Below are 27,804 nucleotides of genomic sequence, written 5' to 3'. Positions count from 1 at the left end.
AAGGAAAAAGTTGATATGCAACTTTCCCTATTAATATATGATATGCCATTATGATTGACAACTCACTGTAATTGTTAGACAAGTTAAAATTTACCTCATAGCACACTGTATGGTGTATGCCGGTCTTCACTAGCCCAGTTTAGGAGCAGAAGAGTAGGACGTTAAACCCCATTTCATTTTATTTCATTGTTCCTGCCTCATCCCAAAGTGCTAACAGTATCTCTGTATCTCTGTAAGAACAACATTTTTCGAGAACTTCATTAAATTTGATATACATAATCTTCGTATTAATATTCAGTCCGTTTATATTGTTTCGCTTGGCACAGGATACTTGCCAATAAGGTAACTGATACAACTTTGTATGCGGTCACAGTGTTTTCAAATGTTTAGTTCAAAACTGCCAAGGTCTGACTGACAAACTACAAAATACATATGGCCCACATGCATAGAAAATCATTTTTATCAACACCGTTTCACTCATCTATTTTTTTTTCTCAGATAAATATTAGAATGTTTATCTCTGCTTATTTTGATAGACTGATTTCAAAATCATTTGATTTACCCAAATTCAAAACTACAGAATAAAAGATTTTAGTTTTTTTATGTAATGAAAAATAACACCACAAAAGATTTGTCACTATTTATAGTATCTCGTGGTCACAGTTTCATTGTCAGTACTACGATTGAGATTAGTAATACTTACACTCAGTACAGTTAATATTTATTCACCATATGTCCAATTATGTATCTTTGAAGTCGGACGTTTGCCAACTTCGAATTCGTAGGATATATCCAGCATCAATGGTCCATCACAGGGATACCTCTAGCTATACTCTCCACTGTCCAGTTGGGCTAACATTAAATATTATGACTGAAATGGCAAAATTTTAAGTTTTTGATATTTCTTTAACTGTATCTTGGAAACTCTTATTTTATTGCAAAATCCATCTAGTCTTCAAAGCTTGATAACTCATCTAAGAGATATTTTCCATTGAAATTCTGCAAATGTTAAATTTCTGGGGGGAAAAAGTAACAAATGATTATAGTCATGGGGATTAAGGGAATCATTTTATCCTAGCATTAGATCAGCAATCTGTGCCTCATGTCTGTATTGATAACGTAAATGTTACCCAATTCACAGTGGTCATGTTAACTAAATTACACAGTTATTATTTACAAGGAAAGATTATTTTTATTTGATGTTAATTCGGGTTAGATTTGGCTATGATCATTTTACATACGTTATATATCATGAAATAACTCACCTGATTTGAAACCAAAACATCACAGAAGTAAATCAGGGAAAAACAAAGTGCAAAGTATGTTTGGTTTGATATGTGATCCACCGATTAGCTTAACCATTATTTTAGTTGGGTTGGAATGTTTGTGATTAAAGATGCAGTATGTAAAATCTAGAAAAAGTGCTGGCCGCTGTTGCTATAATAATTTAAAAATTGATAATGGAAAATAAATCTATTGAAAATTTTGACAAGCAACAAAGTAAATTTATCCCGATTGTCAAGTACCATTGCTACCATAATAAACAGAGTCTCGATTTTCCATTATACTGCTTAACGAAGATATGGCAGACATCTCTTAATCCAACCATCCGATGGTCTACAGAGGATTGATTATGGGATTTTCCTTTGAATAAAAGCTTAAACAATAATTTATACCTGCAAATGCAGATTTAGCATCTTTAAGCCATCATCAAATATAGTGCAATTATTTTTTGATTTTTTGCATTTAATTCCTGTATATTTTGTAAAATAACTAAAATGATACAAAAATATTTGGCTTCTTTGTGTGTGTGTATATATATCGTAGAGGGATATTTTTGTAAAAAAATAACCCATTTATCTTTGTCTTATAACAAGATTTATACTTCAAGTTTCAGATTATTTCCTTATCAAAATCTGTAAATAATTGTCATGTTGAAGTCTATTTTGATTATTTAATATTAGCTCTAACTAAGATTGGCACATGCTGACTTGTTGTCTTATGGTAGTTTAGATAAATATTTAATTCAATCTTCAGATAAAGAGGGATTTCAGAGATTAGATAAAGATGGTCTCTGAAGATTTAATTGGAGTAATTTTAGCTTTTCCGCAATATGATTGCATTTACCTGCTTGTAGTGAAACATAGGAATTGAATGATAATTTGTACTTATGTTACATGAGCAGTGGGTTCAGAAGATTTCTTTTTTTTTGCTTAAAAAAACAGCATGATTTGATAATGTTTCTAAATATATATTATAAAAGTTTACTCGAAAAACCACCTACATATTACTAGAATTACCGATTTAGATGTCTGAGTGATCTAAAAGTGACGTCTGCCATGGTTAAAAAATGAAATCACCGAGTTCTTTGGCAGAAGTTGTATTTTTTGTACAAGAAGATTCTATGCAATTACTGCCAGATGATGAAATTAGAAAACTTTCAATACTAAGAAGGTTCCATTAGTTGTGGGTTATGTGAGTTGTAGATGTCAATCTCCACAGCAGATGGTCTGATTAGATTAAAACATGTTTGTTAAAAAAAAAACATATTAAAAAGACCAAATAGTTGAAAACAAAATTAAAGAAAGTCAAATAATTTTTATTTGACACCTTACCGAAGTTGACTCATAGATACATGTAATAACCAGAGAATTTTGATAATATTATCAAACTAGTGAACACCACTTCTTACACATTATTTTTATCCCTTGACTGAGTTTGATCATAAGCATTTTTCGAACCGATTGCAGACCAATAATTCCCAATTGTACCATGTGCCTGGGATACCTACTTTAGTCTTGTCATGTAAAACTGCCCTGGCCCCTTGGACATAAGTACTAAAGCACATTTTTGACTTTAAAAAAAGTACTGGTAGTCATTTTTGGTCATTTTTAATAAATCACTAAGACAGACCTTGGCTGTGAACCCAGCAGTCCAATAAAAAATGTTCCCAATTATCCCCCACCAGGTCTTAATGACGATAAAAATGTTTCCTACATTTTCCCACCAAAGTCCAGCCCAAGAAGACTTTAAGTCTGAATTCAAATGATATATTTAAGACACTCCAGTGGGGTAAACATAGATTTCCTGTGGTATATGGTGATTTTGAAACGATAACATAAATGTTACCATTTCTCATTGCTTTTGTATATAGGCATTAATATTTTCCACATGTTAATCTGTTTTATATCTATAAAGGCTTTAATTATCAAGAGATGATCATGTGGAAGTTTAACTTAACATCTCTGTGAAGTCTACAAGCCTCACAGCATGGGCGGCAACATATACATGTACATCATTCCAGTCAAGGTCCCTGACTCTCTAATAAACATGTGACATTGTTACTAGAGTAGCTACTTTTGTTTTTTTTAAGCAGAAAATGAAATCATTTTTTTAAAATTTTGTTAAGCAGATTGGCTTTACTTGTACTGCTATGAAGAATTTAGCTGGTATGGTATTTGTAATTATATACCATACAGGTACTTAAGGTAATATAGTCACGATACTGCAGAGCCTCGTTTAACATGGTGACTAGGCGGCGGTGGCTGTGTTCGCGCGGCTTGCACCTACGCTGCTCGCGGGTCGAGCTTCGCCCGACATTTGCGCACGACCAAATCCTTAGACAAGGCTCTGCGATACTGACCATCACAGGAGATGACATATTGGTCCACAATCCTAATCTAAGGATGGCTGAATATCATCTTTCAAGGAGTTGGCACTCCTATTTTGTGGTGCCTAAAGGCAGGTGCATAGTATAACCCTTTGGTTATATGCTATAGCTACTACCAACCAAAACATTTCAGCTTTCACATTTCACAATATATTCAGTGGCTTATCATCCAAGACATTTTTCCTAATTTGAAACAGCATATAATTTTTGCAAATGTAAAACTTTTTATCATGAAGACACCGTCCCAAGTAGGCCTATATTTCTTGAATAAAATAAGCTGTTTAATTAATAATAATATACATGTCTGGATATCCATGTCTTTGCAATAAATATGGTCAGGGAGAACGCTAGATTGGTGACGGTCCTGCTCATTTTAGCACATATGACGTCATATGTGGGTTAGGGTAAGGGTTAGGACCCCAAATTCTTAAACCTAACCCTCGCCCGTGCCCATCACCCTAGGTCAGTGCTTATGTGGAGACTTATCCTCTCTCCCAAATTCTTAAACCTAACCCTGGACCAAGATTAACCCTTACCCTTACCCTAACGCATAATCTACATATAACATCAAATGTGCAGGACCGTCTCCGATTTAGCATTCTCCTGTGGTCAGCTATAGTCACAATTGTCAACTCACATTTCGTCGGTGAAGTGTCAAAAGGGTGTATCTAAGAATTTCTAAAGATTAAGAAATAGAACCTTTTGCATTTTAAAATCTCCACAAATCAAGATACATTTGGACACATGATACCCAGAACAGTTCTAATTGGTGTAGAGATACACAGCTTAGACAGAAATTTGCATATTAATTGGGAGATTTTAAAAATGCAAAAAAAGTGTATTTGACTAATTTCCCAAGATACACCCCTTTTGACACTTACCGACAATTTGCGTACTAAAATCCCTTAAAAGAGTTATACAACCTTGTAAAGTAAATCCTAGGACAATTAATGCTCAATAGTGTAATTTGAAACATTCAGGCAAGATTATTAGGCCATTTCGTCATATTTTGGCATTTGATTCACAGAACTAAAACCAATGGATACCTTCACTCCTGCTTCACTGTCCAGATTAATCTTGGATTGTTCCTGTCAACTGAATTGCCATTATCAATGAATTGGGAAACATTCTTTGACACTAATATTTATTTCATTAGAATTCAAGTGACTGTAAACTTAACCTATATATAAAATTACAATGACCATACTAGACTTAATAGCCTATAATATAAAATTACAATGGGCATACTAGACTTAACCAATATATAAAATTACAATAGTCATAGACTTAACCCATATATAAAATTACAATGACCATAGACTTACCCATATATAAAGTTACAATGGTCATAGACTTAACCCATGGCTATAGACTATACAGGCCACGAAATTTCACGCGAACGATACCAATTGGTTATGTGCGGTCGCTCCAGCTCAAAAACACGCGAACAACTTCCTGGTTACGCAAATTGAAATATCGGTTACGTTAACAAATTTCACTAACAAATTTATTCACGTACAACCGGGGATTCGAAACCACCCAAAAAAAGTATGTTTTAAAAAATTACAATGGTCATAGACTTAACCCATATATAAAGACCGTATCTCTTTTATGTGGTTGAATTCAAATGGAAATAAAGGACGAGCGAAAGTAAAACACTTCGTGTTAGAAACAATTATTTATTCTTTCTCCAAGTAATTTCATTGTAATGAACCAATTTTCAAGAACTTTTCGACTATGTATATGAAAAGCAAAGAAATCTGCCATGCAATACTTTATACTGTTTACAATTAGCCAAAGTGTTGCTTATCTTTCGGGTAATTGAAAAAAAAGTATGCATGCAACCTAGACGAAATGACCATAGACTTACCCATATATAAAGTTACAATGGTCATAGACTTAACCCATATATAAAGTTACAATGGTCATAGACTTAACCCATATATAAAGTTACAATGATCATAGTCTTAACCAATATATAGAATTACAATGGCTATAGACTATACAGGCCACGAAATTTCACGCGAACGATACCAATTGGTTATGTGCGGTCGCTCCAGCTCAAAAACACGCGAACAACTTCCTGGTTACGCAAATTGAAATATCGGTTACGTTAACAAATTTCACTAACAAATTTATTCACGTACAACCGGGGATTCGAAACCACCCAAAAAAAGTATGTTTTAAAAAATTACAATGGTCATAGACTTAACCCATATATAAAGACTGTATCTCTTTTATGTGGTTGAATTCAAATGGAAACAAAGGACGAGCGAAAGTAAAACACTTCATGTTAAAAACAATTATTTATTCTTTCTCCAAGTAATTTCATTGTAATGAACCAATTTTCAAGAACTTTTCGACTATGTATATAAAAAGCAAAGAAATCTGCCATGCAATACTTTATACTGTTACAATTAGCCAAAGTGTTGCTTATCTTTCGGGTAATTGAAAAAAAAGTATGCATGCAACCTAGACGAAATGACCATAGACTTACCCATATATAAAGTTACAATGGTCATAGACTTAACCCATATATAAAGTTACAATGATCATAGTCTTAACCAATATATAGAATTACAATGGCTATAGACTATACAGGCCACGAAATTTCACGCGAACGATACCAATTGGTTATGTGCGGTCGCTCCAGCTCAAAAACGCGCGAACAACTTCCTGGTTACGCAAATTGAAATATCGGTTACGTTAACAAATTTCACTAACAAATTTATTCACGTACAACGGGGGATTCGAAACCACCCAAAAAAAGTATGTTTTAAAAAATTACAATGGTCATAGACTTAACCCATATATAAAGACTGTATCTCTTTTATGTGGTTGAATTCAAATGGAAACAAAGGACGAGCGAAAGTAAAACACTTCGTGTTAAAAACAATTATTTATTCTTTCTCCAAGTAATTTCATTGTAATGAACCAATTTTCAAGAACTTTTCGACTATGTATATAAAAAGCAAAGAAATCTGCCATGCAATACTTTATACTGTTTACAATTAGCCAAAGTGTTGCTTATCTTTCGGGTAATTGAAAAAAAAGTATGCATGCAACCTAGACGAAATTGTTTTAGAAAAAAACAGCCATGTACACAACAGACTGTTGTAATTGACTGGCAGTTTAATTGGTTTAAAAAGGTGTAAAATTTGAGAAGGAACAGCTTGGAAATTCAAATTGTAATGGAAAAAAGACAACTACTTGAAATGAAAGGATAATAAAATGAAATGGAGACATAAATTTAGTAGACAGATTTTCTGGTATCAAGAGGAGATTTTTTTTTCCTCATTATACATTTTATTGAAAGTATAATTTGATGTCAAAAGAATTGAAGTGTTCAGTTTAAGAAAGAGTAAATGTTTGAAAATATTTAGATAAGCATTATTGGTTTGCGGTTAACTAGAAACATATTGGTGGTTGTTTATCTTATATGCGTTAAGAATCTGGGAGAAAAACTTATTTGGTCAAAGTAATAGATATAATTTTGGAACTTTCAAGTAAAAATATCATGAGTTTGATCCTATTTACCAGTTCAGGTTTACTGGTTATTGTAATGAAATGGGGTTTAATGACCTGTCAACAAAATATATGGCTCATTTTGAGACTAACATGGTAATTTTCATTTCTATGGTTATATGTGTAATGTAGTGGGTAAAATTTTACCATTAAAGGGTTCTTTTACATGCAAGCCAATGTGTACACAGTTGTCCTTTTTTTTGTCTTATCTGAATGACTCGGTATACTTTAATCCTTGTGTCATCCCTGACATCTGAAAACCTGAATCAAAAAATGACTATTCCTCGACCCACATCAGGATTCGAAACTTGAACATACTATTCGAGAGACCTAACTACGTCTCCCCTCCACCCGCCCCCCTCCCCCTCAGGGTCCAAAGGGTACCTTTTACTTTAGGACACTTAATACCAAAACTGATTGACATGGGAAGTTCACATAGCTTATGGGTATTTGCAAATATCAGAAAACTTATAGTACATGTAGTCTTTTATACATACCATCAAAAATATAAAGATGGCCCTGCAATAAAAATACATTCTTTTTGTACTTTAAAATATTTGATGTATTGAACTTAAAGGGTATATTAACTTATAGTCCCATAAACTTTCACCTCTTATTTTCATAACGACTTTTAATAATCTCTTATACAGAATCACATTGTTAATACAGCTATACTTACAAAGTTATGGTTCATTTCATGGACTTCAAAAACATTTTACTCTTTCTTTCAATACCACTAGACAGAAAACATAGTGATTTTTATCACCTTACATCTATAGTAAAATTCTGCTATTTACTTTCAAGCTTATACCTTAGAATGTTAGTTAAAGTTACCTTGAATTTTCAGTAGGTAATATATAGACATACTGTAGCCAGCTAGCAGATTGTTAAGGGGGGTACTTGTATTATATAGGTGAGATTTATGCTGTATATATACAGTATTCTACATTATAGGAGGGTTACAACTTTACAACGTCTCCTTCTCAGACAGTAGCGCTATATATCACAGACTATAAAATAATTACTACAAGTAGTGCCAGAATTGTATACTAGAATCTATTGTATGTGTATGGATGGAGAATGTATAAATTGTGCTAAGTGGAATATTGAATGGATTCATTTGTTCCTGATATGAATTAAGTGTAATTGATTACCGGTATGCCTAATTAATCTGTGTTTGTAACTAAAATACTGTGCATTAAATAGTTGGATCAAGGTCTTTTAATATGAATTAAGAGTAATTAATCAATGATTTAACTGAAAGTAGTTTGATCAAGGTCTTTAGATATGAATTAAGCATACATATATTTGATTGAGCATTAACAGTGCATTAAGTAATTGGATCAAGGTCTTTGGATATGAATGAGGTGTAATTGATTATGTATAATTAATTAGTGATTGTAACTAAAAGACTAGACATTAAGTAGTTGGATCAAGGTCTTTTGAAAACTTTTTTTTTTTATTAAAAGATGTCATTTTATGAGATGTTTCTGTTTCCTAATGATGAAGGTAAAAAATTTTCTGCAGTCTTGGTTTGGTTAAAATTAAGACCAAATCAATGTTGGAGGATTTTAGTTAAATTTTGTGTTTTAGATTTTTTTTTAAGAAAGTGTGGTTGCCGTTTAACCCAACTTATCCAAATTTTATTAAAATAATCTGTTGAATAGTCATATTTTGTAATATTTTCTCTCTAATGTTTCCAGTTTTTCTTGTTTTAAGAATTATATACTATTAAGAAGACCATGAACTCTGCTTGTCAAATGAAAAAAAATGTAAGCAAAAAGTATGCTGTGAAGTGCAAACTTTCTCAGTGTGGAAACATGTTTATAATATTTGAACATTGTTGTGGAGAAAAATGGCATGTTTTGCATTTTCTATAAGTTTTATGAGATCAGGGAAGATTCTTTGATGTTTAACAATGTGAAAATTGTGTGAATTATTGGAAACAATTACACATGTTCCTAAAGTGTGGATATTTATGATTGATGATCTTTGTGATGTATTTGTTTAATATTGGAATATTTATGCAGCTTTTAAATGGTTATATTTCAAAAGGGTTTATAATTTTATATGGGGGAAGCATTGTTTTAGATTTAGCTGAAAAAAAGAAGGTTTATATGTGCAATTTTTCCAGTTAAAGATGAAAATATTGTCACTTCATTTAATATTTGAACCAAAGTATTTTTGCAAGTTTATTAGATTTTTATGGATGCTTTATGTTAATATCGTCTGTTGGTTACATGTTAAACTTAGCTTAATCGAAAGAAATTTATTTTACAAAAATATATCATTATAAACAGTAACAGTTAAAGGGGCTAAGTTGCTAATATTTGGGACCTAGAAATTGACACAAATGGGTCGCAACGCATACAATAATGTAATATGAATGTATATAAATTGATTTACATTCAAGCGTTTCTGTTTTTACTGTAATATTTAATCTCTAGCGTCTGGTCATTCCAGTCTACGCCGATATTATTTATTGGGCTTGCTCTCCAGATAAGAATATAGCGTCACTGGTTGACATGACTTGTGGAATATGCCTATAGCCTCATTTTTCGAGTCCCTTATTACAAATAGCTCTGAAACACATTATGGTACACGATTCGTGTACCAATTGTAAAATGTTTATTTTGTCTTAAATATAGGATATCAGAAGGCCATCTTTTCCCCGGTAAGATCACAACATCAATGTTGATTTAAACCGACAAATAAATCATGTTTTCAATATCGAAGATTTTGGATGATATTGAGTTAGAGACTATTAGCCACTTTAACTTCAATATTTTCTTATTTACTAAATCAAAGACTTTATGGCACTTTATTTAAGGTTTTTGAGTGGCATATTGACAGACTGTTCCTGACCTAAATGTACAATAATCAACCCAAAATAAATGATTGAAGAGAAGGACATCTTTGATCATTTTATGGCTGTGTCAGACTTAGAAAGAAATGAACTAAGATTTCCCAACTCTAAAATTTGTTTGATGAAAATATGTTGATCATACTGTACTATTCTGTCATTCTTGGACATGGGTAGCTCCACCTGGATGTTTTTATTTATCAGATAAATATCTAGTATGTGTATTTGGAGTGTATCAGTGTAAATGTTTATTGGATATATAAGGTGTTAAGATACAGTGAAGGAGAGATGTATATTAAGATAACTTGATGTGTATTGTATAATAAGTGTCAACAATTCATCCCCTTCGTACCTTCAAGAACTGATACACAATTACATTCCTACACGCAATCTCAGATCAAGAAACCAACTGAAACTTTACACAAAAGGCTACGACATGAAGACCTTCGGGTACAGGTCATTTTCCCATGCTGCACCATTACTCTGGAACGCAATTGATATTGATTTAAGGCGATGTGATAATCTCGGGACTTTTAAGTCAAAACTGAAAACATTTCTTTTTAACTCATACTATAACTGAACATTGTAACATTGATATGCTTCATACCATCTCTAAGCGCCTTGAGCATTTTTTATGGATAAGCTGCGCTATACAAGAACTCATTATTATTATTATTATTATTAAGTAATATGTATATATATTGTTAATAGGCAGATATAATTATAACACTTTGTTGATTGTAATGTTCAATATTGGAGGATTTAGATAATTGATATGCTTGAAAATTGGTCAGAACACTGAAATATGGATATTTAAAGAAGTATTCTGGACAAATTGTGGAAATATTATCGTTGGAGGACAGTTTATTTACACACAGTGCTACTGCTCTATCAAAATCCTGTTGTGACTGTTAACCTCACTTAAAAATGAAAGAGTTTCTGTCTGTCTTAGTTTCAGAGCCAAATTTCAAAAACGAGGAAATTGTTACTGTCTTGTTATCAGGGTTTATTTTATTTACTACCTTTCTACATTAGTATATCTTGTGATATGAGTAATACAGGTTGTATCACCAGCCTTAATAGATTCTATTTCTCTCCTGTTAATTTGTGAGATAATTAACAATATCATGGCATGATTATGTTAATCATTAGTTGATAAAACTACACGGAAATGTTCGTAACTGAAAACTAAACTACTTGATTACACAGTAATTTTTTTTCTGCCACAATTTTTCTTTTTTTTCTCAGAGAATCATTTAATTTATTTTAGATAAACTTTACACACTTAGGTATTTTAAGTGCAGAGTTAAAAGTGTGAAAACAATTTTTACATCAACTCTGATACATGTAGCCTACATGTAGTTAAAGTGATGCATGGTCTTTCAATCTTAGCATTTTTCATACTGACAAAAATTCAAGGTCCATTTCTGTACACATTGGCATGCACATAAAAGACTAGGCAGAAAAGCCAACATTATTGTGTTTGTAAGACTTTTTAGAATTTTGCCAGTGTTTTATTTTTGAAGTTTGAAAACTGTTTCTCCTGATAGAACCCTGCCACCCCTTTAATGTATCATACCCACACAATATGATACATTGTTACAATATGATACATTGTTTCATAACCTATGTGTGACTAACATTTCCTTCTTATTTGGACAAAAGTAAAGAAATTCGAGCACCTGTATATAGACTAAGCATATGGTTTTACATTAAATGCATACCATATAATTATAAAATCGAATTACATAAAGAGATTGCATTATGATTAATGTTATTTATTTATTTCTTCTTTAATCTATGATGTTTAGGGCAAAATGTAAGACAGGTCATTGGCGTAATTTTCAACCCTTATTATTATTATTTTACACACATGATACATTCTTTCATATCCTATGTGTGACTAACTTTTTCCTGCTTCCAGTTAAGATTTCTTAGTTTTTGTACAGACAGGAGAGACATTGTTATTTATTCTGTTCTCATGCATAATTCACATATTGTATGCAGCAATGAGAGAATTATTACCGTACGTAAACCTTTTGACTTTTGATGATAATCATTTTATTCTGTCATGAGAATAAATGTCGCAAGTGATTTTAAACTTAGTGGAGAGTTATAATTTCACAGCAAAGGTCACTTATAACAGTACCAAATTGCTTTCAGAAAATTTAGGATTTTAAATTTGAGGCCATGGGAACAAAATTTGTGTACACTGTAAAAGGACAAACATGCACATATAAATGCTGATTAAAGAGTTTATAATGTATTCTGTAAGTTTTGCCTCATGGTGTTTGTGTAGAAGTTTTGTCTTACTCTATTCTGTAAAAGTTCTGTCTCCTTGTTTCAAGGTTTTTGTTAATGTTTCATCTTCAGGAAGTTTTTTTCTAATGGATAATGTTCTATGGAAGATTATATCTCATGGATTCTGTGAAAGTTTTGTCTCATAGAGTTAGTTTGGAAAAAATAGAAATAAAACTTACATCTAATGTAACATGCACTTGAAAGATAATAGTTTGATACATATATAAATCAGTATCAGTTGCTGTTTATTAAATTGGTGACTTTAATTGTGCAGAGATTGTTCAGTTGGTTAATAATTTAAAGGCCAGTACATACTAAAGATTTCTAGCCAGTACTTACAAATTGTTGTATGTACAAGTTGTTAACCAAGGAAGATGGTGGACCACTGATTTGCCACAAAAAAACATTGACTGTTCATTTGTGTGCACTGCAATGTGACCTGAAATGGGTACAAAAAACAGGAAACCAATCCTTTATATTGACTTTTGGTTAATGAAATCTGATCATTAAGATTATCAGTTTTATGAACAGGTTCAAAGTTGGTACATGATAGTTTTATGTAGGAGTTGATGTTTACCTTATTACATGTATATTCATGTCATAATAATTTACATCATTCTGCTGTAGGTAGGAGTAATTTGGCACCGATGATAGCGAAGTGTGAACAGATTGATTTAAATGCACTTTTTAGAGAAACATAACTTAAAATCAGGAAGTTTGATATGAGAACAAAACATTGTTTGTAAAGAATGATGTGAAAATTTTTTTGACTGACTTTTAAAAGTGTTTAAAACATTTTATTGTCTAAATATCTTGTGAGAAGTGAACTTAAAATGAACTACATGTAGACATGTAGTGCCAATGACAAATTGAGAATGCTGTAAGTAAATTCCTGGAAGCTACAGTTTTAGAGTTCTTCTTGTGTGGCTTGCCTGAGCATAATGGTGCCATTTAATGATTAAAACTCATTCTAGTGGACTTGGAATGATTTCTTTTGTAACGAGAACACATGCCGAAGGGTTCTGCTGTCAGCGAATGGATTACCATATTTGAAAGATATTAATTGCTGAACTGCTTTGTTCAGAGTTTGGATTTTAACTAATTGGATAAGCGTCACTGTTTACCATGGATACTATGGAAGTGGAATCGGTAGATAAACTATTTGACTGGAATATGGAATTAGAAGAACCATTGGATCCAATGATCCCATACTTAATTCCAATGATTGGTACCATGGCAAGGTGAGATGGCATGTATTTCTGTTTTTTTTTATTTACCTTAATTATTCTTCAGATTTTATTCTTTCCTCATTTCTGCCAAGCATGACAACCATGACCAAAACTGCAAGGCTCCAGAAACAGGAAACATACATGTAGATGTATCTAATACTGGATATTGGGATATTCAGAGCCGATGCAATGGAATTTATTTGGCAATCAAAGCAACCAGATTTCTGCATGAGAGAACCATATAGAACTTTAATACTTCTGTTCACCTCTGTATTTTCATATGGTCCCAATATTCCAAAGAATATTCATTACTTAGCTAATGGGCAGTCTCAAATACAGTTTGTTTTACTGTTAATTAAAAGTTGTACATTTGAGAGATTAATTTGACCCTCTGAACATTTTATACAGTGCAGATTGGGTTGTGCTCTAGGCTTTACCTTCTTAAGAATTTCTTCAAAGAGTTTATGTTTTTGGCATTTTAATTTAAATTCTTCAACCCATCTTAAATAAACATACTTAAGGATGGAATAAATTTAATTATGTACAGATTTATTAACTTGCCTCGATCAAATAGCATCATATATCATGGTACAGAATCTAAAATGTAATAGTTTGGTTTTCAAAGAAAAAATCTTTTTCCTATATAATACTTTAATAACTCTTTTCCAATAAACAATTGCTTGAAAAGAATTTAAACAAGTTGCATGTCTCTTGTGTGGAATGACTATTTAAATAGAGGGGTCCCAGATAAGTTAATCTGGTCTCTTGCCGGTTTCATGCAATCTGGCAGTTTATCTGTTAGGTAAGTATGTATGAACAACAAATGATATATCTCAATGATCATTATTTTGAAACCCGAAATGTTTTTCTGGTACTAAAAAAGTACTTGATGTGTGCCTATTGACATTCTTTTCCATCATGCATGCAGTCTCTATTGAACTGAGCTTAATGGGTTTTTGAAACATGCACCAACTATGTAGTTTTGTTTTGCATCTATCATAGCTTAAATTTAGATACCTGAGGACATTTTAAAAGTCTATTGGGTTTTAAAGTAAAAAAAAAACAATATCAGGTTTTAAATGTTGAATTTTAATATCAGGCTTAAAAGTCAAATTATAATGCTAGGCTTAAATTATAATGACAATTGCTTTAATTTATAAATACACACTCAGAAGCAATAATCAACATTACATTTTAATGTCAGGCTTAAAATAAATAAGATTTTGATATCAGACTTAAAAGTCAAATTTTAATATCAGGCTTAGAAGTCATATTTTAATTTCAGGCTTAAAAGCAAATTTAAAAGAAGTATAAATCATGCAATTAGATTAATGACAATTGCTTTAATTTATGCACTCAGAAGCAAAAATAAATGCTAAGGTTTCATAGGACATAAAGTGGACTTAGATATCTAAATCTTAATGCCAAAATTAGAAAATATCAAATCAAAACATTGAGCCTTAGAAAATGATTGCTACATTTGTTTAATTGGGTTACTTAATAACTATTTGAAGGAATATCATTCCTTAATTGTATAAGTGGCTTGATAATCATGATCATCAATTACCACTATAACTTTGGCATATATATAGACATGGTTAACAAGGCACATACACAGCATGTAATTAGAAGATTTATAAGTTATGAATAACTCTACTTGGAAACTATAAGTTTGTATTTCTTCAAAAAAGTATGACAGATCACACAGCTTAGGAAAGTTGCAAAGCGCTAGGATATGGTGTACATCTCAAATTAATCATCTATATTCACAAGAATGTATCTGGGACATCTCCTTTAAAATTAAATAATTTGTGCCTTAGTACTCAAATGTTTTAAAGTAATCAGTACTGTATGTGCTCTACATATCCTCTACTTTTGTAGTCTCTGAGGAATAAAGAAGATTTATTCTAATTATGATATATTATCTTAAGTTGCCCACTAACTGGAGAATATTGACAGTTTTGATTTAATCATTTTCTGAAGAAACATTTGGTGCAGGGAGCACATCATGATAAATGGCAAATGTTATGAGAAATAATAAACAAGAGTGTTGTTTATCGTCATTGATTCTTATTACATATGCTATTTTGAAACTAATATAACAATTTTATTTTTTATGCTTATTGCCCTTTACCATCACTGTACAGTATTATTCATCCTATTATTCAGAACAGTGTATTTTTACTGGCTTTGTAACTATATTCTAAGGGGTTTAAACTGAACTCTTAACAGCATTGTAACTGTCTTGTCTGTGGCAGTGCATGCATAATGTTTTTAAAACACCTGGTAGCTAGGCTATCATTTTAAAATGAATGGTCTCATAGTATTGTTGAATTTTTTACAATTGTCCATAAGAATTTTCTTGACGGTTAGGATTGCTTGTAATTTTCATATAATGCTAGGTTCCCACTGTCGTGCGATGCCTTATGATAGGATTGGCCCTATCGAGTCAACAATATGGTATGTGAAGATACGTTAAGATATGTTTCGATACAATCAACATGATTGCCACGACTGACCTCAATATATGATAGGACCTGATAGGATCACCATAATTAAAACATGATTTCAATCGTAGCGAATGTAGCATTAGATATAATGTATGTATATCTAGGAACCAATTTTTTGCAAAAAATGTCTGAACAAGGATGAGGGAACAGTGTAACACTTTTACAATAAATATATGCATTAATATTCTAATAATAACTGTACATGAGATCAGAGAACTGCTCATATTTCAGCAAAAATCATGCTCTTCCCTTTAAGTACATAGCCACCACCTCCAAATTTTGATATTTCCCATGGTGCTATTTTAGTCTTTGTATCAACTTGTGTTAAACAGATGTGTTACCTTCCTGTATTAGACAGCAGGTTGTTTATTAGTTTTGTTGATTGAACTATTAATGTGTTTGGCCGAACTGACTACCTGTTTTCATCAAGTTTTTTTACAAACATACCAATACTCACCAATGTTTTAGTCAATACCGAAGACTGATAGATTATAATCTTTGACCTCATAGCGTTATATGCAGGGCTTATATTTCAGACCTATTTCCTAGTCTTGACTGACTAACAGTAATATTAAATGAAATCGGGTTTAACGTCCTACTGTTCTGAACTGTGCTATGAGGGAAATTTTCCAACAGCCGTGCTACGGCCTACTCTTATTTCCGAATTCCATCTGTTTTTCATCCCTTCCGAACAACTACATGTCCCTTACCAGGCCGTGAGTCTTACATCACTGACAAGGGTGAACCATGCCGGAAAATCCTGATGAACTGTCTCCACCAACGCAGGTATTGAACACGGGACCACCAGGTTAGTAAACCCCCATGGCTCCCCAGTGAAATTGACAGACAGAAGAACTTGCGTGTCAATCAATGTACATGCCATCCAATTAGAATGAAAAAGAAATTTACCATAAAATACAATATTTAATTGAATTTATAGTTTGTTTCTTAACTCAATATTATCCATAATATTCAGCGCCACATATCTGACTTCAAAAAATAGTCCTGATATCAATTTTTTTCACTAACTGACAAGTTTGCAGCCAAAAAACATGAAATAGTTTTCAAGTATAACTTTGAAGATTGTGATTTAAATTCATATTAATATATTTAATTGAATATTAGCAATGACAACCCCAAAATAACTCTGAAGATTGTGGTTTAAATTCATATTAATATGTTTAATTGAATATTAGCATGTGCAATGACAACCCCAAAACTAACTCTGCTTTTAATTTTGCCAGGAAGTTATTTTTAAATATTGCCTTGTGCTGCCAATGATTGCACTTTGTGAAAATATACATGACATGATGGTTGCCAATGTTTTGATATTTTTGTGGGGGATTTAGTGCACTGACCAACTGTCTGTCGAAATCTGTCAAATAAAAAAAGAAAACCTAATAATATCAAAATATAGAGAACAAGTAAGACACTGTTTCAGATATGTTTATCAGCCATTTTAACCATGATTTCAAAACAGAAATGGCAGATGTGTGATTAGGTAGAGATTATAAGGATGGTATATTCATCTTAACAGAAACAACCATTCTGAGTTCCTGCTTATCATTTTGATGCCATGATGAAACTTTTATTTTATAAATCTCCTGAATTTGAATTCAAGAACATTCTGATTAAATGCGGTGGGAGGAACAGGGAATATTTGTTAAAAGTTTTGAAATTAGAGGTAAGGTTTTGACTTTATCAGATTTTTCTCAAACATTTATTAAGATTTGTATCAAATGATTACAGTAACTATTATATAGCTCCTTATATCACAAATCACAATTATTAAGATTTTAAGTTGAAACTTTTTGGCACAGGAGCTGCACGCCATTAGCGCTACCCGCTACTCATCTTGAGGATCTTGTTGTTCTTGCAGGCGACACTCTTCAAAAAGCCTAAGACTCTGCCGATTCAGGTATGATCGACATGAAACATAGCATACTTGTTTCTTGGACAATTGTGCAAAGATTAACAGGCTTTCGATAATTTATATGACATCACATAGTCAGTTCCTGGTCCATAGTACACTCATATTAATTTTTAATGTGTCAGTAGGTATATGATATTGGGGAAATTATAGTGAGCAATAGTGTTCACATATATATTTGGTTATTCATAGTATTTAGTATTCGTTTTTCATTGTCGATTAAATCTAATGGAATTGATCAGTTTTTGTCTCCTATACATGAATTACATGTATTTAATGATATGGATTAAGCGAAATCAACTAATGTTCAGAAATAAACAAACAGAAATAAGGAAAATATATTTGGATATGGCAGATGTATAGTTTCTAACAATCAAGAAATGCACCCAAAAATATTTCATTTGAATAATGATTTAGAATAATCAAATCAAATAGTGAAATCAACATTCAATATAACTATTAGAATGCAGAAAAATGATGATGATTTCCTTTTAAAGGGGGATTTGGGTGGCCGGATGAGTTAACAGCCTGCGCTTTAAATCCTAAAGTCTGTCAATGAGTCAAGTGACCTGGTTTTCGCAATCGATACCCCACTTGTATGTGACAAGGAGTACTGTAGCCTGGCCAATCCAGTTTGTTTTTCTCCAGGTCCTCTGGTTTCGTCCCACTGCTAAAGACCCGACTCACAAGCAAATTATTGAAATAGTATGACCCATACATGTTAGTCTGAAATGACCTAGTTTGTGTCAAGTGGACATTAAATCCCATTCTTTCGAAAGGGAGAAAGTTCATTTTCACCATTAATATTGCTGTGAAGTATCTTAGATTGGTGCCTGAATTCCATAGAGTAACATCGACAGATAAATCTTTACTAACCATCCAATTCAAGATTACACAAACTTTATGTGGCAATGTGAAATAATCTATGAACACACATCTCGTACACAAATTACTATGGCTGAAATTAGGACAGAGTAGGTCAATATTTCATAGTTCATCTAGGGTTGGAACAATTGTCTCATTAAAGATAACTTAACTTGCCACAAAGACCTTGTCACACCCAAAAAACAGAACTTGCTAATTTTAGACACCTCATGCAGATGTGTAAAAGTAGACAAACTATTATCATTAATCTAGGCTACTTAAGCTATTAATGTCCAGTTAATTTAATTGAGGTGTGTGTGTGTATATATATATAGGCTACCTGTGGGTTGTTAACTTGATAATTTTGTAACAAGAGGAGATAAATCTCGTCAGGTAATTGAAGCAGACGTGTAAATAATACTAAAGATACAAGGTCAGTTTAAACTTGCTGGAGGGCAATATAATGGCTAACTATTAGTGTAAACTTTGACTTTAACTTAATGTCAAGTAGTTCTTCCTTCTTTGGTTATCTGATAAAATGTCAGGTAGGTGAATAACAATTCATTGAAATATTTGTTCACAGGTGGGCCTATAATGTAGATTTATAATTAAATGGCAAAATATTAATGCATCAACTTCATCTCAGCTGACAAGTGAATTGTATGTAGAACTTAATTTCTTAGTTCTCTTAATTCTGTTTCGTAATTTTTTGGTTTGGATCATATTCAATACCTGTGCAATGTCCATGATCAATTCACAAAAGAATGTAGTATTCAAATTGGATTAACTTCGACATTTGATTTTAGAATTGGTACTTTGTGCATTGTTATGAATTAATTTTGCATTGTCTGTTGGAATAACAACTGAAGTTGTACCTGTCATAATGTGACAAAATAGCTTATTTACCTTGTTTAAAGGCTTTATCTCGAAATGATTTCTTTCTGGGGAGGGGAGGGGGGGGGGGGGCATTTATTACATTGAATTAGTCAATGCACCTTTTAAAATGTAGCCCTGTTATCATGGTGGTAAATGAATTCTGACACAAGTTGAACTTTAGAAAGTGTGGATTGGCCATGTTATGTAATCATGGGTAACAAAATGAATACTAATTTATCCTTTACATCAACCAAAATTCAAAAGAATACAGGCATTGTGCTTGTAAATAAAAGATTCATTGTTCCATTTACACTAATTTAAAAAACAAGTAAATTGCAGACAGCCATTATGTTTGTTATGCAAAGTTACATACTTTTACTTACGTAGCGGACATGCTTTTGTAAACTGAAACATATTCAGTGAATATTTTAGGTTTTTTAAACACTTTATATCCTATGTCAGCTGCCATATAAAACAACAAAATTCTGTGATTTGATGAAATAGTTCCACAGTAACTGTATCATTATTAAGTCTGGCATACCTTCTGTCTATCTATAGCTAATAAGAAGCATGTTTTATAAGCCCAAAAGTTATAGTAATGTTTATTGGCCTTTTTCTACATGCTTAGCGACCTGTAGTAGAGAAAACCATGTTCCTCAGTTATTATTTTACAGAGTACAGAGAAGACAGGAATGAAAAGAAATGCGGTTTAATGTTCTACTTGTCTTCTCCATCAGGGCAAATGTAATTAATAAAGACAGGCATTATGCTATATATGCAGTGTGCAATGAGATCGAGTGTTGCCCGGACATGTTGCAAGCCAAGACAAATTCTACTTGAAAGATGCAACCCCAGCAAACTAACATTCCAATTGTAAAAGATCTGAAATAAGAGTTAATAGTTCTGAAATCCATAATTCTAAAGTTTCATTGTATTCATATTGTACTCGTATGGCATCCATATTGGGTTGAGTACATTTCAAATGACTTAAAAGTAAACGATAAATGTCATAAATAACTTTTAAAAGTGGTATTTAAAGTGACCCAGGACTGTGTGTACTTAATAATAATCTTTTAGGTGCTGGTATAATTAAATTACTAATGTCAACCACTTCCTGTTTATAGGTAGCCATTGCAGACATCAGATATGGTGGTCTCAGTCTAAACCTTTAGAATGTGAGATATTGTTTATATAAATGATCTAATTATATAAACCAATGTTCTAATTATGATCTGTTTAATTCCAATATTTTAGTTCCAGCTGAAACACTGACCACTCCTGTAAAAAATGTGTTGTTGATTTCAATCATATTTCCACACTTTAACTTTCTAGACAATCTCACAATGTCCAAAAAAAAAAGAATTTATACTGACATCTTTTTATGATTCCCCTTCATTTGTAGGCTTAGTTTTAACTTTAACAATTATGTTATTTATAAACACCATTGCAAAGTTCCAGAAAGGGATTTTCCAGGGTGGTTTCCCCCTTTCAGTGGTGAAAGACGGGGAGGATCTGGCATGGAACAATGTCGAGTCATTCGGATGGACGAAAAATAAACTGAGGTCCTGTAAAAGAGTCATTGACAGGTTTAATTCAATTCCTGTCAAAGCAAAATTTTCCTCGTACGCCACTGCCTGGCATATGGTCGTCTTCATTAGCCCGTTTAAAACAGAAATGGAGGACGTTAAACACTATTTCAATCATTCGTTCCTGAAAGGCTTTTGCTGGAAATACACATAAACAATAAAAATAAGTGTTGCCAACAAAAAGTTATCTATTGCCTTTGCGTACTAATATCTGTTTTGAAAATCAGATGGATGTGAAATGTGCTCTGCATGTGAAATGTTTATTTTTTCATGATCCATGCAGAATACCATAGGGTATATTTTCCAACCCTCTTCATATTTTGGTGTTTATATATGGTAACACATGCTAATAATTAGGAAATATTTATAGCCATTCATTATTTGTTTGCCCTTATTGTAATATAAATACAATTTTTATTAAAATAATAGAAGCTAGTCTATGTTTATTATTTCTGTCCTATGGTGTATTTATACATGTATATTATCCGGCTTTACCCTTGCTACATGAAGGTATACCTCAAAATGTATCGGTTACAGAGTATGGTTTTAATCTTTCAATAATGATGCCCTTTAATTTATCAAGATACTATTTCTCTTTGAAGTTGATGTTTACAGGTGCTGATGCAATTTGTATAATAAACAAAATTTACATGTACACCTTTTATCATTTCTAACTACCTACATGTACCTACTCAAAGGGTTGTTTCAACATTTTGAATAAGGGAAGATGGGCTTTGTGAGTGAAGAAATCTATCATATTCCGAGGACCACCAGATGGCGCAAACCCCCTAGAGATTCAGCATTCTAATAGATTGGAATTTATTTTGTAAAAAACAGACAATGCAGGATAACTGCACAACAAACTAAGGACAGAACAAATGATATTGTAGGGACAGTACATTTAGAGTATATATGTATACAAAATTATGTTGAAAAAACATAGTGGCCTCCAGCCCAACAAACCCTGATATTAGGGTGATGGCAAATACTGACGAGGCGATCAGAGAAATTCCATTGGAAAGTTTTTGAATTTTATGGGTCAAATTCGAACAAGAATCTTCAATGTTTATAGTATACTATTATCAATATTCATATCCCTAGAAAAAAAATGTGAATGTCACTTTTTGGTATATGTGCCAAAATCAGTATGTGATATTTGGTTAAAAAAAATAGAGAAATTCGGGCACCCAAACCTGGTTCCCCCCTCCAAATCCAATAGTTCATATGTCTCTTTATCACTGTAACCAATATACGCTTGAGGTTACCATACCTGAAACAAGCGTTATCTTATTCTAAACACATTAAATATAATTTGAATATGTAAACTATTTACTGCACAGACATATTTTAGATAATACCCACATCATCGGAGGAATTCTTAAACTATGAGTGCATATGATGTATGATATCTCAGGTCGTATAAAATCATTGTTAATTCTATAATAACATTTCTGCTCAACGTTACAGATGACTGATCATTTGTGAAAATTAATTTTAAAATCTTGACATTGTATATTATTCTATGTGACCTACTGATATTTTTTATGTAAATCACTTACTGGGTAATGTTTTGAATACCTTTGTGCATTAATGTTTCCATTGGTGTTGAGAGATTATGACATATATTTATGCGTGAAATGTTATCTAAATATACAACAGCATTCTATGAAATCTTGTGGTCATTTTGAGGATGGTAATGCCTTTTTTCGTGCATAATACAATGACATGTTATTTTAGATACATAAAACATGAGATTATATTAGATTAGAAGTACCGGTACATAATATCACAGACTTCATGTGACTAGTAAGAAGCGGACATTTTAGAATTATGAACAAGTTGGTGATGTATAATACACGAATACTTTTTCAGATAATTCGACTATATTATATGTTATGTTAGATTTGAAGATATCAATTTTAAATTTAAGGTTTTAAATTTCATATTGTTTCGGTGGCCATTTGCTCATAAAAATGTGTTACATTACAACACATAAAAACAACAGACATCATAATAAATTCTTCACATTAATTGTACTTCAAGATGGTTCTAAGACATTTGGAACTTGAAAATAAATGTGCTTTTTTTAAATCTGATCTGTGTTTTATGTGTTGAGGTTATTACAACACGTAAACAGGTGTGTTACATTATCACACAACAAGAGACTAACATCTGATTGTTTACATAAGATAATCTGTTAATGGTAGTTTTATCCACTACACCTGACAAACACTCTATAACAAGCTATAAGCCACTCGAAATCTTAGGTCAAGTTGTAGATCAGATACCTTTGTAAATATTCCATCATTTTAAACTTTATTAAGAACAATATTAAGGTAGAGTAGTACATGTAATTTATATATTCCATCATTTTAAAATTTATTAAGAACATGTAAATACATGTAAATATTTTAAACTTTATTAATAATTGGAAAATACATGATTGTTTCATTTGGGAACCACCTTTGTAAAGAAAACTGAATCATATTACTGTGGTCAAATTTCCACTTATACATGCACTGTTAGAAGTGTGCACATAGTATAATATAAGTGCATGTCGGTTAAAGTTTCAATCAAAGTGTACAGTAATAATATAACTGTTACAATTCTTTTAACTCCATGAAGGGTGTTTTTAAAGTGATTTATGATGTAAAGTAAGTTATTTGATATTTTAAATTAAATTAAGGCATTTATATATAAGACGTATCTATATTTGTTCCTCATATTCAAAATCTTTCAGGGAGAAGTCCCCATAATCTCATTTCAACACTCAATACCTGTGTATCTTTAGACAATGACTTCAGAACAGCTCAATATTTCTTTACATTGGCATTCTTTAACCCACATGTATCAATATATAGCCTGCAAAATCGTGGGCAATCTCTTTATAAAGGAAGGGATCACGTGACTAAGTGGGTAAGACGCTGGCTCGCTAGCCTGGAAGTCGGGTGTTCGATCCCTGCATTGGCCAAGAAAGTTCATCCACTTTTTCCGGCGTGGTTTCCCCTTGTCAGTGATGCAGGATGGAGGGCCTGGCAAGGACAGCTGTCTAGTCGTTCGGATGGGACGAAAAACCAAGGTCCCGTGTACATATTGGCGTGCACATAAAAGATCCCTTGGCAGTTGGAATTCGATATAAGAGTAGGACGTAGCGCCGCTGCCCGGGCAAAATTTCCCTCATAGCACACTGTATGGCGTATGCCCGTCTTCATTAGCCCAGTTTAGGAGCAGAACAGTAGGACTTTAAACCCCATTTTATTTTATTTCATTTCATTTCATTTCTTTATAAAAGAACAAACTAGGAGTTAAACTTGTCAACACCAGATTTGAGAAAAACATAATACTAATCTGAATCATATGATGAAAGGAAATAAGGACTGATAGAAAATAATGATAAATAAACTACTGATATTAATCACCTTGTTTATTTACATGTATTGTTATATTTCTACTTTATCCTGCAACCCCTTGTGTATCGCTGAGATCCCAGTCTAGATGTCCTTCAGATACTAGCATCCAGTTACTTTAGGACCTTTTGTACGAGAGTTGTTGTCGTTTTCTACTGATTATTGTTATAAGTTTTTATAGGTAAGATCTTACTCATAAATGAGCAGTGAAGTAAAAAGTTGTCAGTTTTTCGCCTTGAGGCAAACTAAATTTTTTGTCAAATCAGCTGAGAAATCTTATTCAAATAGAAATCAATTCCCCAATTTAGATTGACTGCAAAGTTTTTGTTGCAAAAGGCTTGAAAGTTCCTAAATTGATCCAAACGTTTTTTTTTTCTTTCTATAATCATTGCAGCTACTAGCTTTGATACTTGAAAGAATTTACCATGTGGGTACTCTATATACGGTACTTGATTTTAACATTTTATAGAAGTACCATACTATTTTGATCCCTTCCAGCGGTACGAACTCTGAAGTTGTAATTAATAAGACAATATGGTACGTGGCAGAATTTACCATTTGGATGCCATACTTGAATTTAACTTTCATAGGTCTGAAGACTATATTTTTCATCAATGTTTTCCTATTTGTTATAATGTGGCTCTTAAGAAAATTAAGGGAAAAAAAATGTTTTAAAAAGCCTTGTATGCAATGAAATGTATCTACTTTTGTTTTGGCCTAGGGACTAACAGTGCAAAAGAAAAGTACTGACATTGTCATCATCGCTTCCATTGTTCATTTGCATTGTTCATCATGAAAGCATGAGTGCTCATTAAACTATTTGTCAACAATTATCTCCCAATTATACAAAATAATAGCATTAATAATAGGCTATCATTTAACAATTAAACATGTAGCATAGTTCAGTACATCTTTTAACCTGCATTAGGTGTCAAATATATCTTTATAAGGTCTATAAGTGTTTTAAATTCTTAACATTGTCTGAGAGATAGAATGGCTTTGGGGCATAGCCATTTGGGGCATACAGTTGGTTGAATTAAGTTTCCCTCAAGACCTTACCACTGTTAACAGGTTATATTTATGTATTAGATAAGTGAACATGAATATATTGTGTTAAGTAATAGTGGAGTTTACATATTGTCCTTGACTATATGGTTTGATTAACTAAAGGACAAGTTGATTTTATAACTTTGAACAAGTATTGGTTGATTTACCAGCGGACAACCACATATATAATAATGCCACAGGCTTTAATCAGGTAAAATTAAGTCGTTTTATCGAGACAAGCTTTGGATCCCTAATTATTTATTTTAAAATATACCTGACTTTCTATTTGCATATGGGTTTTGTGTTTTCCTTCAGTTATTTTATAGACACAATAACTGCTAAACAAGAAACTAATTCATACATGAAAAAGACGTCAGGATTAAGTATTTTGGATCAATTTGACTGGACAAAATCTCTTGTTTTCAGACCAGACTTTTCACTTCAGTCAATTTTTGATGCATTTTTTTATGTGTTAAGGTTAAATTCTTACATGACAGGTAAGTTGGCCAAGTTGGTTCATTTTCATTACCTAAATCCATCTCTTGAAAAATATCTTATATTATTAATTTATTGTAAAATAAATATGTTACATATTTTGTATTTTATAGATTGGTGCTAGAGAAGAGACATAATCAACAGTTGATGGCACATAAACATATAGCTGTATCAACATGGCTAGATGCAATTGGACTTGTAGAATATTTACCACATTTTACCAAATATGTGGGGGTTGAGGTGAGAATATATTTTCCAATCATTCATCTTCAGTTTTCAATAAAAGTAGCTAAATCTTGGACTCAATATCATCCAAAGGCTTACAAGTTGAAAACGTGAATTATTTCTCAATTCAAATCAACATTGATGTTGTGATCTTACCGGGAAAAGGTAGGCTTCTGATATCCAATATTTAAGACAAAATAAACATTTTACCATTGGTACACGAATCGTGTACCATAGTGCATTTCAGCGTCATTTGTAACAAGTGACCAGAAAGAACGAGGTTAGACATATTACACAACTCATGCCAAACGGTCACACCATATCTTATCTGGAGAGCATGCGCAATAGACTGGAATAACCAGATGCTAGAAATTGCCATTCGGTTGAGAATCATGCCCTATTTCGCTGGACGTAACTGATTTGAAATTAAGATTCAAAACAGAAACAATTGAATGTAAATCAGTTTATATACATTCAGATTACATTATTATATGCGTTGCGACCCATTTGGGTCAATTTCTAGGTCCCAAATATTAGCGATTTAGCTCTTTTAATCATTTGCATATGAACCCCCGGATGATAGATATACTAATCTATGGTGCCTATTCAACACTGCTTCTGCTCCAGCACCTAGGGACCAGGGCTTCCACTTCAAAATTTTCACTGTCAGTCATTTTTGATAACTCTCAGAAAATTTGCAATTTAGATTAATATTTCATGATTTTTGTTTATGGTACATTATTGTAAATTCATGCAACTATAGGGACGGTCTTAAGAGCTGCAGGACCAAATGGGAACATTTTGGGTGAGCTCCCAGATTGACAGCCAAGATCTGTTGTAGTGGAAGGATTTTTTAAAAATGATCAGAAATGGCTACAATGCTACAATCATAGTATGAAGCCAGTTAAAGGTCCACCTGGAAGTGCCAGTTTCAAATGTAACATGTCTGCAATTTGCCTATAACTTATGTGATACAATATTCAATTTGCAACCAAAAGGCACAAACTTTTGTAAATATTTTGAATTATTATCCTGAGCATGATAACCTGCATTGCCATGCTGACGCTTTAATGTATGTTTCATTATAAATAAAAATATAGCAGTTTACATAGATGTAATTTATATACAAGGAAAATTGCATGATATTTTTCCGTGACACATGAAAATTTTGTTTGTTATTACCCAATTACATGTCTACACTGAAACCTGTTACATACCTTTATTCATTATGCAGTGTTTTTTATTCATGTGGAGTGATGTTAACTGCATAAAGTTT

At 32.3% G+C, this 27,804-nt stretch overlaps 1 protein-coding gene and 1 long non-coding RNA gene across 9 annotated transcripts in view; one reads left to right on the top strand and one right to left on the bottom strand.

The window, feature by feature from the left end:
- LOC126815625 (breast cancer anti-estrogen resistance protein 3 homolog) overlaps window positions 1–27,804 on the top strand; it is a 64,741-nt gene that overhangs the window by 24,145 nt on the left and 12,792 nt on the right. For 3 of the 8 annotated variants that reach the window (XM_050541375.2, XM_050541385.2, XM_050541365.2), the window contains exon 2: window positions 26,417–26,543. In XM_050541375.2, coding sequence (XP_050397332.1) covers window positions 26,417–26,543 — 127 coding nt within the window. Of the gene's footprint in view, window positions 1–13,027; window positions 13,601–19,314; window positions 19,476–24,812; window positions 24,943–26,416; window positions 26,544–27,804 lie in introns of those variants that run through there. The other 5 variants (XM_056102047.1, XM_050541359.2, XM_050541405.2 and 2 more) reach the window with 5 other exon arrangements.
- Window positions 59–1,540, bottom strand: LOC126815656 (uncharacterized). The gene is made up of 3 exons (XR_007678021.2): window positions 1,266–1,540; window positions 704–871; window positions 59–230 (listed from the first exon to the last, which is right to left on the bottom strand). It is a non-coding gene; the product is annotated as an uncharacterized LOC126815656 (long non-coding RNA).

Source organism: Patella vulgata, chromosome 1 (genome assembly GCF_932274485.2).
Source record: "Patella vulgata chromosome 1, xgPatVulg1.2, whole genome shotgun sequence".
Lineage (NCBI taxonomy): Eukaryota > Metazoa > Mollusca > Gastropoda > Patellidae > Patella > Patella vulgata.
Note: the sequence above shows the minus strand (reverse complement) of the source record. Positions and strands in the feature narration are given on the sequence as shown.